The sequence below is a fragment of the Tachysurus fulvidraco genome, chromosome 1 (genome assembly GCF_022655615.1).
Source record: "Tachysurus fulvidraco isolate hzauxx_2018 chromosome 1, HZAU_PFXX_2.0, whole genome shotgun sequence".
Lineage (NCBI taxonomy): Eukaryota > Metazoa > Chordata > Actinopteri > Siluriformes > Bagridae > Tachysurus > Tachysurus fulvidraco.
In genome coordinates, this window is record NC_062518.1 from 41,898,304 (window position 1) to 41,911,471 (window position 13,168).

Here is a 13,168-nt window from a genome sequence, read left to right on the forward strand (position 1 = left end):
ATCTGTCTGTTTGTTGGTCTGTCTGTTTATTTATCTGTTTATCTATATATCTATCTGTCGGTCTATTTATCTATTTGTCTGTCTGTATGGAGCATCAAACTGAGAATGGAGTCAGTACAGATGATCTGAAACTGGACTGGAAAACAGTCTGGTCTGGACTGTAGTAAGGAAAAACTCCCTTAGATGGAAGAGGAAGAAACCTTGAGAGGAACCAGACTCAAAAGTGAACCTCATCCTCATTTGGGTGACACCGAAGGGTGTGATTATAAACTGTTATAAACACCAGTGTGTTGTTATGAATAATGTCCTTTCTACAGTCATATACAGTCTGATTATTGTGTATTGATGAGGAGGTTGTTGTCCTTAAACACCACATGGAGTGTGGAAATGGACACAGAACACAACTGGAGCAGGTACAATCTGCCTCGGGAGGACACCTGTGGGATGTGGTAGAGCAGGAGCTTCACGACATGAAAGGGTTCCTTCAAAATCTGCAGCTTTTACCTCATCATAGATTTTCAATATGAATCAGAATCTCAAAGAAATGTTTGTAACATCTTGTTGAATCCATTCCATGAAGAATCGTCAATGGTTTAAAAGTAAAGAGTTTCTGATAAGGTGCATCACATACACAATATACACTCCTGAATAAAATCTTAAGACCAGGGAAAATATTACATGTACTCACACTTCGCACTGGAGGATCGTAACCAGGTTGTAATTTATTCTTCAAAAGGCCAAGAGAGACAAAAAATGTATTGAAAACTGCATTTAGCTCAAACAGGCTGGTGATCAGCTGATCAAAGACCATAGCCTTTAAAAGTTAAAATCTGGCTTTAATATCATTGTGATTCAGTAGGAGACACTGTCATGATCTCCTGATGGCAAAAAGCAAAAAGGCTTTCTGTTTTCGAACGTGGGTGGATTGTTGAGCTGCACAAGCAACGGCTCTCGCGACGTGCCATCGCTGCCGAGGTTGGACGCAGTAAGAGTTACGAGACAAAATAATCAAGTGGTGAACCCAAAAAAAATGTCAACTGCACTGAGCCAGAGGATCCGACTGGCGTTGTTAAGACAAAGGCCGATCCTTGACCCAAATGAAGGCCGTTGCTGATGCTGACTGCAGCCTGATAATCATAACGGTTTGGAATTTGCAAGAGAGCACCAAACATGGGACACTGGAAAAAAAAACAGATGGAAGAAAGTTTTATTCTCCGACAAGAAAAAATTTAACCTGGATGGTCATGATGGTTTCCAAAGATACTGGCATGACCAGGAGATCCCACTGGAGAGGTTTGTATACCCGGCACAGTAGAGGAGGCTCCACCGTGATCTGGGGTGCTTCTTCCTTCAATGGGAAAACGGAGCTTCAGGTTGACTGAGGGCCCTCGTCTGTGAGACGATCCACCATGCAAATACTTGGGATGTTTCCCCTTGTCTTATGAGGTCAGGAATGTATTCATGTATTTATTTATCTACAGTGACTGATCAGGGTTGTGGTGGATGGATGAGGAACCTCTCCTGGAAACACTGGGCATTTGGTGGAAAGGTTGAAGTCTATTATGTGTTTTCAAGTTTTATGTTCAATCCTGAGCTCGAGTGTTTGTCTGCGTGGACACATTTCTCCTCACACAAACACACGGGTTTCATTCAGGTTCATGTTTTCTTCCCACAAACATTTAAATGGTCTAACTTGGTTAGTTCGAATCTGTCTAGTTAAAAATTTCGGGTATTTAACGCTCAAATTTCACACCATACACAAACAGTAAAATATTTGTACACCGTGTTCCCTTTGACATGAATAAAATGGACAGCTGAAGGGAAAAAAATAAGTCTGAAACATGTTTGACTCAAGTGAGTTTATTTACAGTATAAAAATTTCCAACTCCGGGATGATCATCTACTAAATATGAAGTCTAGGAATATAAAGCACTAATCATGTACATGTTCTAGTTAAAATGACATTTACGGCAAAAATCGGTATCAAAATGATAAGTGGAAAAGGGGAGGGGGCAAAAACTTTCTCCAAGAGATCCGTGGACGTTAAACAGTCTTGTAGACATGGTATTAGGAAAGAAAAACAACAACAAAAAAATAGCTATTTGTCAATTGCTGAGCCAAAAGGGAAGCAACGAAGAGACTTAAACAAACGGCGACAAATGAATGATCCTTCCCTTTTAAAGAGCAAAACAGAAGGAAAGGAAACACAGGCTACTTCGTGTTATTTAACCCAAATCGCATTAAACGCTCACGTGGCTGATGAAGAGAAACAGTTAAACGTTAAACTCTGAGGTTATTAAAGAAGGAGAGACGACCACGAGGGTAAATCAAATCATGATACGGTTCGTTCAAAGTTCATCGGGTGTCTTCGCGGCTCAGTCGCTCACGTCCATGTCCTGTTCTTCGTTGTGGTCGTCTCCGTTCTGCTTGGCCTGTTTAGGCGTGTGCTTGGCGCTGTCGCCTTCGTAGCGTGCGGGAGAGGAACCAGAATCGTCTGAATACTTTGCCCCGCGTTCCTTCTCGCTGTCGTAGCCCTGTTCCTCCTCGTCGTAGTCTCGAGTCACCTGCAACGGTTAAAGGAGCGACTGACGTTTACACGAGTACAACACTTATTCCTCACTTACAGCACACCTACACTTGCACAGAGTAACAAGATAGTCAGGCATCAGCAAGAACATCCTCCTTAAAGGAAACTGTTGGATCTACACAGTTCAGGCTAATCACAGCAGCTCAGTACGCTCACCCCAGGCATCACCACGAGCTTATACTGCTGTACATCGACTGTCTAGGTAAACACAAATCAGACACGGTGCATCTGTACAACCTACGCACTATTCACAAGAACCACACAAACCTCTTCATTTCTGGTTATATTTTTATTCTTGCCGACCGAACAACTGTGATTTCATCTGATCCAATCATTTATGACCATCATTGAAACCTCGGTACTCGGCCCATTAGTTCAATCGGACGGATTGGTATGGTTGCTTACAGCAGTCTCTGAACGTTGCATTTCATCAGATTTGTACAGTAACCAGAGAGAGGGTTGTGACCGTACCTTCACGTCTCGCTTCTCGCTATCGGACGTCCGCTCTCTCTCCTTATCTTTGCTCTTCTTCTTCTTGTTAGAGGAGCGCTCGGACTCGTCGCGTTCACGCTCTCGGTGGTCAGATCTCCTGTCGCGATCTCGCTCTCTGTCCTTCTCTCGTTCCCGGTCTCTCTTCTTCTCCTTCTTGTGTCTGTGTGAGAAAGCAACCATGAGGTACAGTTTACATGAGGAAAGGTTAATATTAGGAATATCAATGATGGGGCGAGAGGCAAATATTTTGAAATGTTACTGCAGGTCACGTTCACACGAGGCAGGCAAACAAAAAAAGGAAAGGAAAACGATATAATGGTGTGAATGAATCTCACCGCCTTGGTGACGGTGTCCTGGATACTCTTCTCTTGGGAGATCTTCGAGGAGATCGGCTAACGCTCCTCTTTCGTCTCCTACGTTGAATAAAAACAGAACAGACACGGACGTGAAACGGCAGCGGCGATAAACGCTGCTACTTATAATAAAAGAGAAAATACTAGAAATGTGAAAATGTCAGAGGTCCAGATGGAGTAGAGGTTTAGGCGTTATGATGTACACATGAGCTACACATCTCTGCACACCCGTTCACATCTTAACAACAGTGACTAATGTTTTAAAATCAAATATTAAACAAAACAGATCAGTGAAACAATCAGTGTGTGGATGAGTTTGGAGCGAGTCTGTGATCTGTAGATTATTAAAGCTAAGCATGAAGCTAGTCCAGTTGGAGCATGGAAAAGATGAGGTGATTGTTGAGGTTATTTACCGGCTCGTGCTTCTAGATCTCCTGGCGGTGCTGTAGCTCTTTGGAGGTGTTTTAGAGCGTTTCTTGTCTTTCTCCTCTTTCTTTCTATCCCTGGGAATGAGAGAGAGAATCACTTTCATAGAGGCTCTTTTTCATTGTGATCTTTATAACTGACTTAACTAAATCTTAAGCGTTCCCTCTGCTTCAGCTTAGTTTTAAAATCCTTACGTTGGTATGAGTCAGACGTGTTTCAGAGCGACGAGAGGCCCGTGCGAATACAGTACGTTATTAAATGCAGCTCTTTCATGTTCTAACAGAATTCCCTGACAAGAAATGTGCAAAATTGTTCGCTCGAAGCTTCCTTCCTGTCATGTTACCTAGCAACAATAAATCCGGTCCTTGAAAATGCCTAATCAAGCAAAATAAAAACAGCCCTGCATCCAGACTAAAGAAAATAAAAGCACTCCTTATATTTACATTAAATCTTTTATGCTGCATCAAGGCAGGAGTTTCTGATCTTTTTATTATTGACGCACATGTCTGATGCTTCCCAAATAAAGATGCCGCCTCACGTTGAAAGGAAGGGAAGGGAAAAGCTCGGACTGCTGCTACTTGCTGTATTTAAGGGTCGGAGGAAGCAAAGCAGCGACTCTGCCCTGGATACTCAACGCTTCGCCAATTGGAAAACAGAAGCTGTAGTAGAAGATTAATCGATCTGAGAGGTAAAGCTCAAGTTCGATGAATCAGTCAGTTATTTATTTATTTGGCTTGTCATTTCCTCAGATGAGAGCAGAGAATAATGCCGACATGGGCGACAGAAACAAACTAAGGAAAGTGAGATCGACTAAAGGAGCCGTTCTAATATAGAGCATTACTTTATAGTCTCACAAGACTAACATCATCTTGTCTATAAACAATGACTAACTCGACCTCTGCCAGGTGCTGGAATATTTAATAACTAAAACATCTGGAATGATGATAAATACAATCCGATAGCAACTCACTACCTCCTATATAGCTGTCTGGATTTTTGAACAAGGCTGAAGACGTGTGTACGTCCTGAACATGATCAGCGCCGGTGTTACATTTTTACACAAGCCTCTTTTATGAAGATTAAAAACGTCATGGTGTCAGTGACTATTTCTAGCGCTTCAGTAAATCAGTTCCCGTCATGTGCCAATCTTGCCTTTGTATAAACCACTGTTTGTGTTTAGTAGCATGGTGCTCTAACCTGGATCTGCTGGCGGAGCGGCGGCCACGGTCTCTGGAGCGGGATCTCCTCCTCCTGGGGCTTCGGGAGCGTCTGCGGCTGCGGGACCGGGAGCGTTTCCGAGACCTGCTGATGGACCTCCTGTGGAGTTAAAGGCTCAAAGTCAAAAAGCCGGTCGTCGAGCGACCTCGTGACTAAACACACTGCTTCTGTTCTTCTGCTAACGTTTGGATTTGATGAACATTATTTCATCGTTTCGCTTAACGTTTACATTTTCACTTCAGGTATGTAGAAGCAGCGTCTCCTCACGTCAAACTAAACATGCAACATTTAGGAACATTGCCCCATTATAAGAGCCTTAATGTTTTCAATGACTTGTTCCCAAAACAGTAAATAATGCGTAGAAAGCAGAGGAAAGTTGATATTGTGATGAACTAACCCGTATCTGAGAAAATTCTCTAATAATTACAAACTGACTTTGTACTCAATCTTTAAAATGATCAAATCAGACAATTATTTAATTGAGCATTTTTAGAAACAAAATCTTTAAATATAACCATATCAGCTTGTTTATGAATAGCTAATTGCTGAGAGCTTATGAGTATAAACAGTATATTGTATGTATTATGTAGTACAGAAATGCTTGGATGTGTTACATGGCCTACACAAACACCAGATCTGAGGTGTACCTGTGTCGGGAGCGAGAGCGGGATCTCCTGCGTCTGGATCTAGACCTGGATCTGGAGCGAGAATGCTTGCGCTTGCTGTCTTTTTTACCTAGAAAACAAATTTGAATAACTTCCATTTCTGCACTTGAGCAAACGCAGGGGAAAAACCTTTGTACTTGGGGCTCATAGACTCACTACTGGGCTCAATCGCAGCAGAGATGAGGGACTGCGCCTCTCGGACTCTCTTCATGGCTTCCTCGATTTCCTTGTTGGAAGCGTCTGCCTTTAGACCCATGCCTGCCGCCATCGGGTTCATCCTGTAAAAAAGCACTGACGTCAGACTCGCACGGAGATAAAAGGTCACACGTTTACATGTTTACTTTGTGGACTGATCTCTAACGACTAAGTCAGACTTACTTTGGATCCACTGAGGTCATCAGCTTCAGAATCTGATCGGCAGAGAGCGCCTATTAAAAAAATAAATAAATAAAAACATCAAAACCTCAGTCATGATGCAACCAAAAAGGAAAGCATGACTAAATGAAATGAATGAACAGTAATGGGAAGTGATCCGCACTCACCTGGGGGTTCATGCCGGCTCCAGGTAACATGGCTGGACCACCGAGGGCGCCCAGAACACCGCCTCCCATCTAGAACAAAAACAGAGGTCTCTTTGGTGTTTTAAAAATGACAACCGTGCCTATAAATATACAGGACGGTGCACGAGTCTGGCATCATAGGGCTTAGTGTATATTTACAGACGCACGAGCGAGGAATAACAAATCCAAAACAGTAAATGCCTTCAATGTTGTCCTCATGTGATGCTGGACTCAAGTCAATACATTACAATGACTTAAAATGGCAAATATTGTCCTAACTTATACAAATAAACTGGAAGATTTAAAGGACTTGATAGATATATAAAACACAATTACATGGTTGAGGATTGAGAAAGCCAGCTGGGAAACAGATTTCCAGGGAGTTATTACAGACTTATCTAATGTTTAGATATGTATCAGTGACTGATCTCACTAATGCTCATGCAGCTGAATGAACACGAATCCCCACAGCAACACACTCCAACATCGAATGGAAAACCTTCCCACAAGAGTGGAGCTTATTACAGGAGCAAAGTGGGAATAAATCAACAACCGCAGTTGTCAAACGAGCACAAACCTTTGATCACGTGCAAGTCACAGCGAATATTATATTAGAGCCTTATACTTCAGCTAACGTTACATAGGGTACGAATAAAAAGTGCACGTTACCGATGCTAGAGGGTTGGGTGTCGGCAGCAGTCCTCCGCCTGGAAGAAGCCCGGCGACGGCATTTGCAGGCGCCATCAGCGACAAAGCTTTCGACTCATCGGGGATCACACCTTCAAGATCAAGAAAGCTTGAATTAAAACCCGAAACAAAAACGGCTGACAAGCTCAAGAAGGGGAGAGACAGAGACATACAGAGCATTCAGAAAATAAATATACTCGCCTCCAAAATGGCATTACCACCTGTGTCTCTTCTCTTTTTAGGTATCTTTTGATTTTATTTTTTTTTAATTGCTGTCCCTTACAACTAAGATGGGAAAATTTCATTAAAAAAAAAAAAAGAAAAAGAAAAAAGACACACTACTGCAGTTATTACTGCCAAGATGTTATCACCTGGACGCGTGTAATTTAAGTCATGAACCAAACGTGAGCGAGCACAGTGGCTTCTCCGGGTGATGTGCTTTCAACTTTTCATATAGACGTTTTATGAACAATCGACTCACGTTGGCAGCTTCGCTAAAAGCACACAGAGAAAGATCGAGATACACAACACAAAAACACTTTCAGAGATTGTGGCGATGAACAGTAAATAATGCTTCAAAGTCATTTTTTTTGACTGAATAACTGACAGAGATAAAGAGTTACGGCTACACATTCAATTGCACGTCACGATTTCTTTTTTTTTTTGGGTGGGGGGCTTTTGCTGGAGACTTTCCTTACCTGGTATCTCACTGGAACGCTAGCCTGACTACAGCACAAATGCTAACGTGCTCTTACATCAATAACACACGCAAATGCTTTAGAGATATTTTAAATAAACTTCAGTCCCAACAAAAGCCTGAAATATTTGTGTGCGCGCAGGGGGAATAAGTCACAATGTTTTTCATTATACATGGATGAACTTGTAGAAGAAAATAATAATCTTGACAGGAGAACACATTTAAACAGACAAGCAAATAAAAAAAAACACAACAACAAAAATTATAATAATGATAATAATAATATAAAAAAAACAAGCACATTTGAAAAGATTGCTGCAGGAGACAAAACTGTAGGGCTGTATTTTCGATTTTCATTTTCGGGCACGGCCTGGTAAACAGGACTGGCAGAGCCAGGAAAAAGAACTGTAAAACACAACAACAAAAACAAGAGACCACTGTTAAAGAGAGGAAAGAAAATCACACCCGATTTTTACATTATGTGGAGTCCACCTAGTGAAATCACAAAGCACTTTGCTAAATGTGAAAACGATTTATTTAGGCTAATCTCTTTCCTGAGGGAAACCCAATCCTACCATAATGTGTATATTTGATATGAAAGATGAAAGGAAAAAAAAAACAAAAAACAAACAAACAGCTTAATATTTTATATGTACAATGTCTGAATCAAGCCATATGGAGTCACCTGAGTGTTTTTTATAATAATAATAGTACTAGATTAAAAAAAAGAAAAAGGAAATTGACAGAACCACAATGTTTTATGCGGAGAGCTATGCATAGTGGATGTTGGCAAACTACGCACAATTTACATATTATAATATACCTAGGAGAGAGAGTGAGAGAGAGAGAAAGAGAAAGAAACAAGAAGAGAAAAGGGGGAGGGCAAAAAGGTGTGGCGGCTGGCGTATTGTAATTGCCTACAGTCGCCTGTTGGCAGGGAGAGGACCACTTTCAGCCTTCAGGGAGGGGGCTCTGCGTTTGCCTTCTCCACTACAAAAACCACACACAAACAAACAAGAGAACATTTTTAATAGGAGACAGTCTAAAATGATGAACTGGTGGTGGTGGGGAGGGGGACGAAAAAACATGAGCAGGATAATGAACATGAGCGCGTTTGTCCGTTTTGACCCCTTGTACCTTTTTTGTACCTGGTCAGTTTAAGTTCAAGATCCTGGTGTAGACCTGCTGATACACTGGCAACTTTAGTAACCCTTTATATACACACATAGTGATCTGTGTGTTAGGGCAGTAAAGATACCACGAAAGCACGTCCGCAGAATGGGGTGTTTAAACGTGTATACATCCTGTCCCTCTGTAACACAATGTGACCGTTAAAAAAAAAAAAGGGGGGGGGGGGGTGCGCCCGAGCACACTGAAATATGCTCTTCTGTGTTTGCAAGGTGAATATGCTATTAACGGTGAACTGACGGGATTAATTACAAGTTACAGCTAAATCAAATGCAGGATATTCTGTGGGGAAAAATGTAGAAGATCCTTGACAGGGAAATGTCTATTTTACTTTAATGGTATATAGTAATAAGTCATATCGTTACAGAACAGACATGCTTTTAAACATTGCAAACTGCAACTTGATGCAAATTCAGAAAGGATAGTGTTAATAGTGCAGAGCTAGAATCTGTTGACCAATGGAGATTTTCAAGGTGGAGCGTTTAAATGAGTTCCCGTTCAAGTTCAGTTGAGTTTAAGTTCAACCAGAATAAACCGTGTTGCTGTAGAGGTCCAATGTGTACAGAACAGACATCGCATGTGTGGCCATGCCCACTTTCTCCCCTCTCCTAACTCAATCTCGATACACACCAGGGACCATTAAGAAAAATGATCAGTGTAGATATTGTTGATCTATAAGGGCATTTTCTTGCAGTGCATGAGTCGGTGTGCAAGCTTCTGTTTCTCGGCTGCGAGCAGGAAACGTGCACTTTCATCATTGTGTAAATTAGTGGTGAGACATCAGTTATGTTATGGGCGGATTTCACAATCAACTGGTGAAAGAGAACCTAGTGTCTGTACATCAGTCTGCCAAAGGAAACACGTGACTGACGTGAGCCGGAATAGTGGGAGATACCAACCTTCTGCGTAGGGCACAACTATAAGAGCCCTGTCCACAAAGACCGTGTTTGTAAGGTGCTGGGAAACGCCGACTGACTCCTGCTCGTTAAACCTCACGAAGCACACACGCGAAGTCACCGGCATGGTGGAGTCACTGCAACACAAAAACAGGTCAAAAGTTAGCGTAAAGACACTTGTGAGGAAACTCTAATGGTTAAGTTCAAGATCCTGGTGCAGACCTGCTGATACACTGATTGCTGATTCACTCTAATGGTTAGAGAGTTTGACTCCTAACACTAAGGTTGTGGGATCGAGTCTCAGGCCAGCAATACCATGACTGAGATGCTCTTGAGCAAGGCACCGAACCCCCCCAACTGCTCCCCGGGCGCCACAGCATAAATGGCTGCCCACTGCTCCGGGTGTGTGTTCACACTGTGTGTGTGCACTTTGGATGGGTTAAATGCAAAGAACAATTCTGGTCACTACACTTAGCCGTATGTCACGTCACTTCCCTCTTCTCTTATCACAACAACAGCAAAAAAAAAAAAACAAAAAAAAAAAAACAAATAAATAAAGCTAGATAGTTAGATTTTGACCCTGTACGCTGATTTATTAGCACTTGATAGATCAATGTTTCTTTATATCATGGTCGAAGTTACAGCAGATCCGGAGTCTACACTGGGCCACGAAGTGTTGAATACACCCTGAATGGGAAGCTATTCATCATATAGCAACACACACACACACACACACACACACACACACACACACACACACTTATTTCCACTAGCGATTAGTTCAGTACCAAAATTTTAGGAAGCTAAAATACATCAAATTGGTTCAAAGAGCTGAAATCATGTAATACTTTATTTTAAATTAAAGCAGAACATTATGCTATTTAAATCAACGAAAAATGTCCATACCTGATTAAACTGCTTTAAAAAACAATCCATTGAATTAATTCGATTAGCATTTTGAGCCGCTTAAAATAAAAGAAAAACGCCCTTTTACTTACTTATAAACATACACGCATTTTTTCCTTTCATTTTACCTACACACTATTTCACCCATCGTCGCCTCGAACGTTGCGGTTTTTACGCAAACAAATAGAAACGTATCGAAACGACCGTCAATTAAAACACTCATTTAATAAACAAATATCAAGCTTGATATTTGCACCTTATTGTGCATTTTTTTTACTTGTGAAATTAATATTCTGTGTATTATTTACAAAAATAAAACAGAAAAATAACATGCTAGTCCGTTAGCGTGCTAGTCAAACGACTAAGATAACCTATGCTAAGCTAGCCTATGCTAAGCTAGCCTATGCTAAGCTAACCTATGCTAAGCTAGCCAGACTAAAAAGCGCGGCCTGCTCCTCGTCCCCTGTACCTACTGACGCTACAAAGCATTTTCACCGCATAAATCAGCAGGAATTGAAAAGAAGACGCTACATATATTCGATATAAACGTGTATTTGTCTCTTCTACTCACTCTGGAGGAAACAGTTTGAGCTCTTCGACGGTTCCCAGGAAACCGAACAGAGTGCGCATTTGCTCCGAGGTGGTGCTCGGGGACACGTTAGTCACCTGCACGACGTTCGTCCCGGAACTCATCTTCAAAGAAAGAAAAACAAATCACAATCCCGAATAGTAGATTATCTTAAACGCCGCTTCGGAAAAGGAACGAAAGTCTGGGACGAAAATTTGATCTCAAAATAGCGCTGAGCTCCGCAGTGCAGGCCGGAGCGCGTCCATCAACCGTCTCTAAGAACAACGGAAGCTTCCCTCAGCTACACAAACCGGAAATGCGTCATCGGGATCTGCAGCATGGCCGCGCGCTTTAACATTTTATTTTGTTTTATTATTATTATTATTATTATTATTATTATTATTATTATTATTATTATTATTATTATTATTATTATTATTATTCAAACAAGTATACAAACAAATCAGGCATGAAGTGAACCATATTAAATTAGACTGACATAAAAAAGAACAATAACGTAATTTAGAAGATACAACATAACACAAATGAACGGTAATAAAAATAAATAATACAATAAAAATAATTAATTAGCTAAATAAGTAAATTATACATTATTATCACAGGGGGTACAAAAGGCTAGAGATTACTTATCTCTATAAAATTAGCTACTGCGATAGCTTTAGATGCTTTAGAGAGATGAAGCAAGAATTTTTAGTTTGTTTCTAAAATTAATTTCTTTTTTTGTCGTTGTTGTTGTAATTTTTAATTTTTTTTTAGAAATCTACATTTTGGGTGCAGATTGACATTGACGCAGGAAATGTTGCTATACAATTCAGACAGTTTTGGGTAGTTACATTGTAAAATAAAAAAATATATGTGCTCAGTGGTTTCAATACCGTTCTCGCAAAAAACAAAACAAAACCAAAAAAATCGAGTGTCTTTGACTTTGGGAAATATTTGAAAGGTAATATAATGCGTTCTTATCTCCTTTAACTCTTTGAATGAAAATTTTTAAAGATATTGAGACATCTTATCCGATTTGGACGGAGTCTATCAACGGAGCACCTTCTAATGTGCATGTTGTTACATTTATAATCTCTAATAGAACAGTTATCTAAACACTGAGATGAAAAGGAGAAAGTCACAGAATAGTGTGAAAGAATCCCTTTGAGAATTTATTAGATTTATCACCGTATAGAATTCCAAATCCATGTTTTAAACAGAAATCACTGTAATTGAGAATATCCCCGTTACCGTCCATCATATCCAGTAAACAAACAATATTGTACTTGAGTCAGTTTTTATAAAATATGGACTTATTATGGTGCACAATTCCAGTTTTATGAGGACTGAAGTTCTGAAAAAGCTCATTTTCAACACAAAAGTCTTGCTGATGAAATGCAGATCAATTAAGAGGTAGTTCGGACAACTCCAACTAGGACGAGACTATAAACCATAAGCTACTTGTATTTGGAAGAAATGATCTACACCATTGGTTTGTATGGTTCATTATTTCTAATGTTGTCTATAACGTTCAATCCTCCTTCTTCGTAGCTATGAATCAAATCAGTTGTTATTAATATAGCGACACTTATTTTTCCAGATAAAGTTTTTGTTATTATATTCCTTTATTAAATGAGGAGGGATGGATAGTGAGGAGGATGGGTATACAAATCTATAGAGCAATTCCATCTTGGTTAATAAGATTCTTCCAAATATCTCTTTGGGTCCAGCTGTTTAGAATAGTTTTTGCTTTTAGAAATGTATTTATAAAGTTGTCATGTATATTATAATTATCGTCTTCGGTGACGGTTATTCCGAAATATTTTACGGAAGTCTTCACATAATCTATATCACTTCCATGGATATTGCCAGATGCTTTGGAGAGAAGAACTGAACTAATTGAACAGCTCTATCAATTTGAT

At 40.3% G+C, this 13,168-nt stretch overlaps 1 protein-coding gene across 1 annotated transcript; it reads right to left on the bottom strand.

Annotated features, from left to right (window-relative positions):
- Window positions 1-1,844: 1,844 nt before the first annotated feature.
- Window positions 1,845-11,558, bottom strand: LOC113658417 (serine/arginine-rich splicing factor 11-like). The gene is made up of 12 exons (XM_047821167.1): window positions 11,247-11,558; window positions 9,773-9,906; window positions 6,971-7,080; window positions 6,284-6,352; window positions 6,120-6,169; window positions 5,898-6,019; window positions 5,724-5,811; window positions 5,056-5,175; window positions 3,846-3,935; window positions 3,415-3,492; window positions 3,059-3,239; window positions 1,845-2,564 (listed from the first exon to the last, which is right to left on the bottom strand). The coding sequence occupies exons 1-12, from the start codon at window positions 11,366-11,368 to the stop codon at window positions 2,376-2,378; spliced, it is 1,353 nt and encodes a 450-aa protein (XP_047677123.1). The 5' UTR covers window positions 11,369-11,558; the 3' UTR covers window positions 1,845-2,375.
- Between the last annotated feature and the right edge of the window lie 1,610 nt (window positions 11,559-13,168).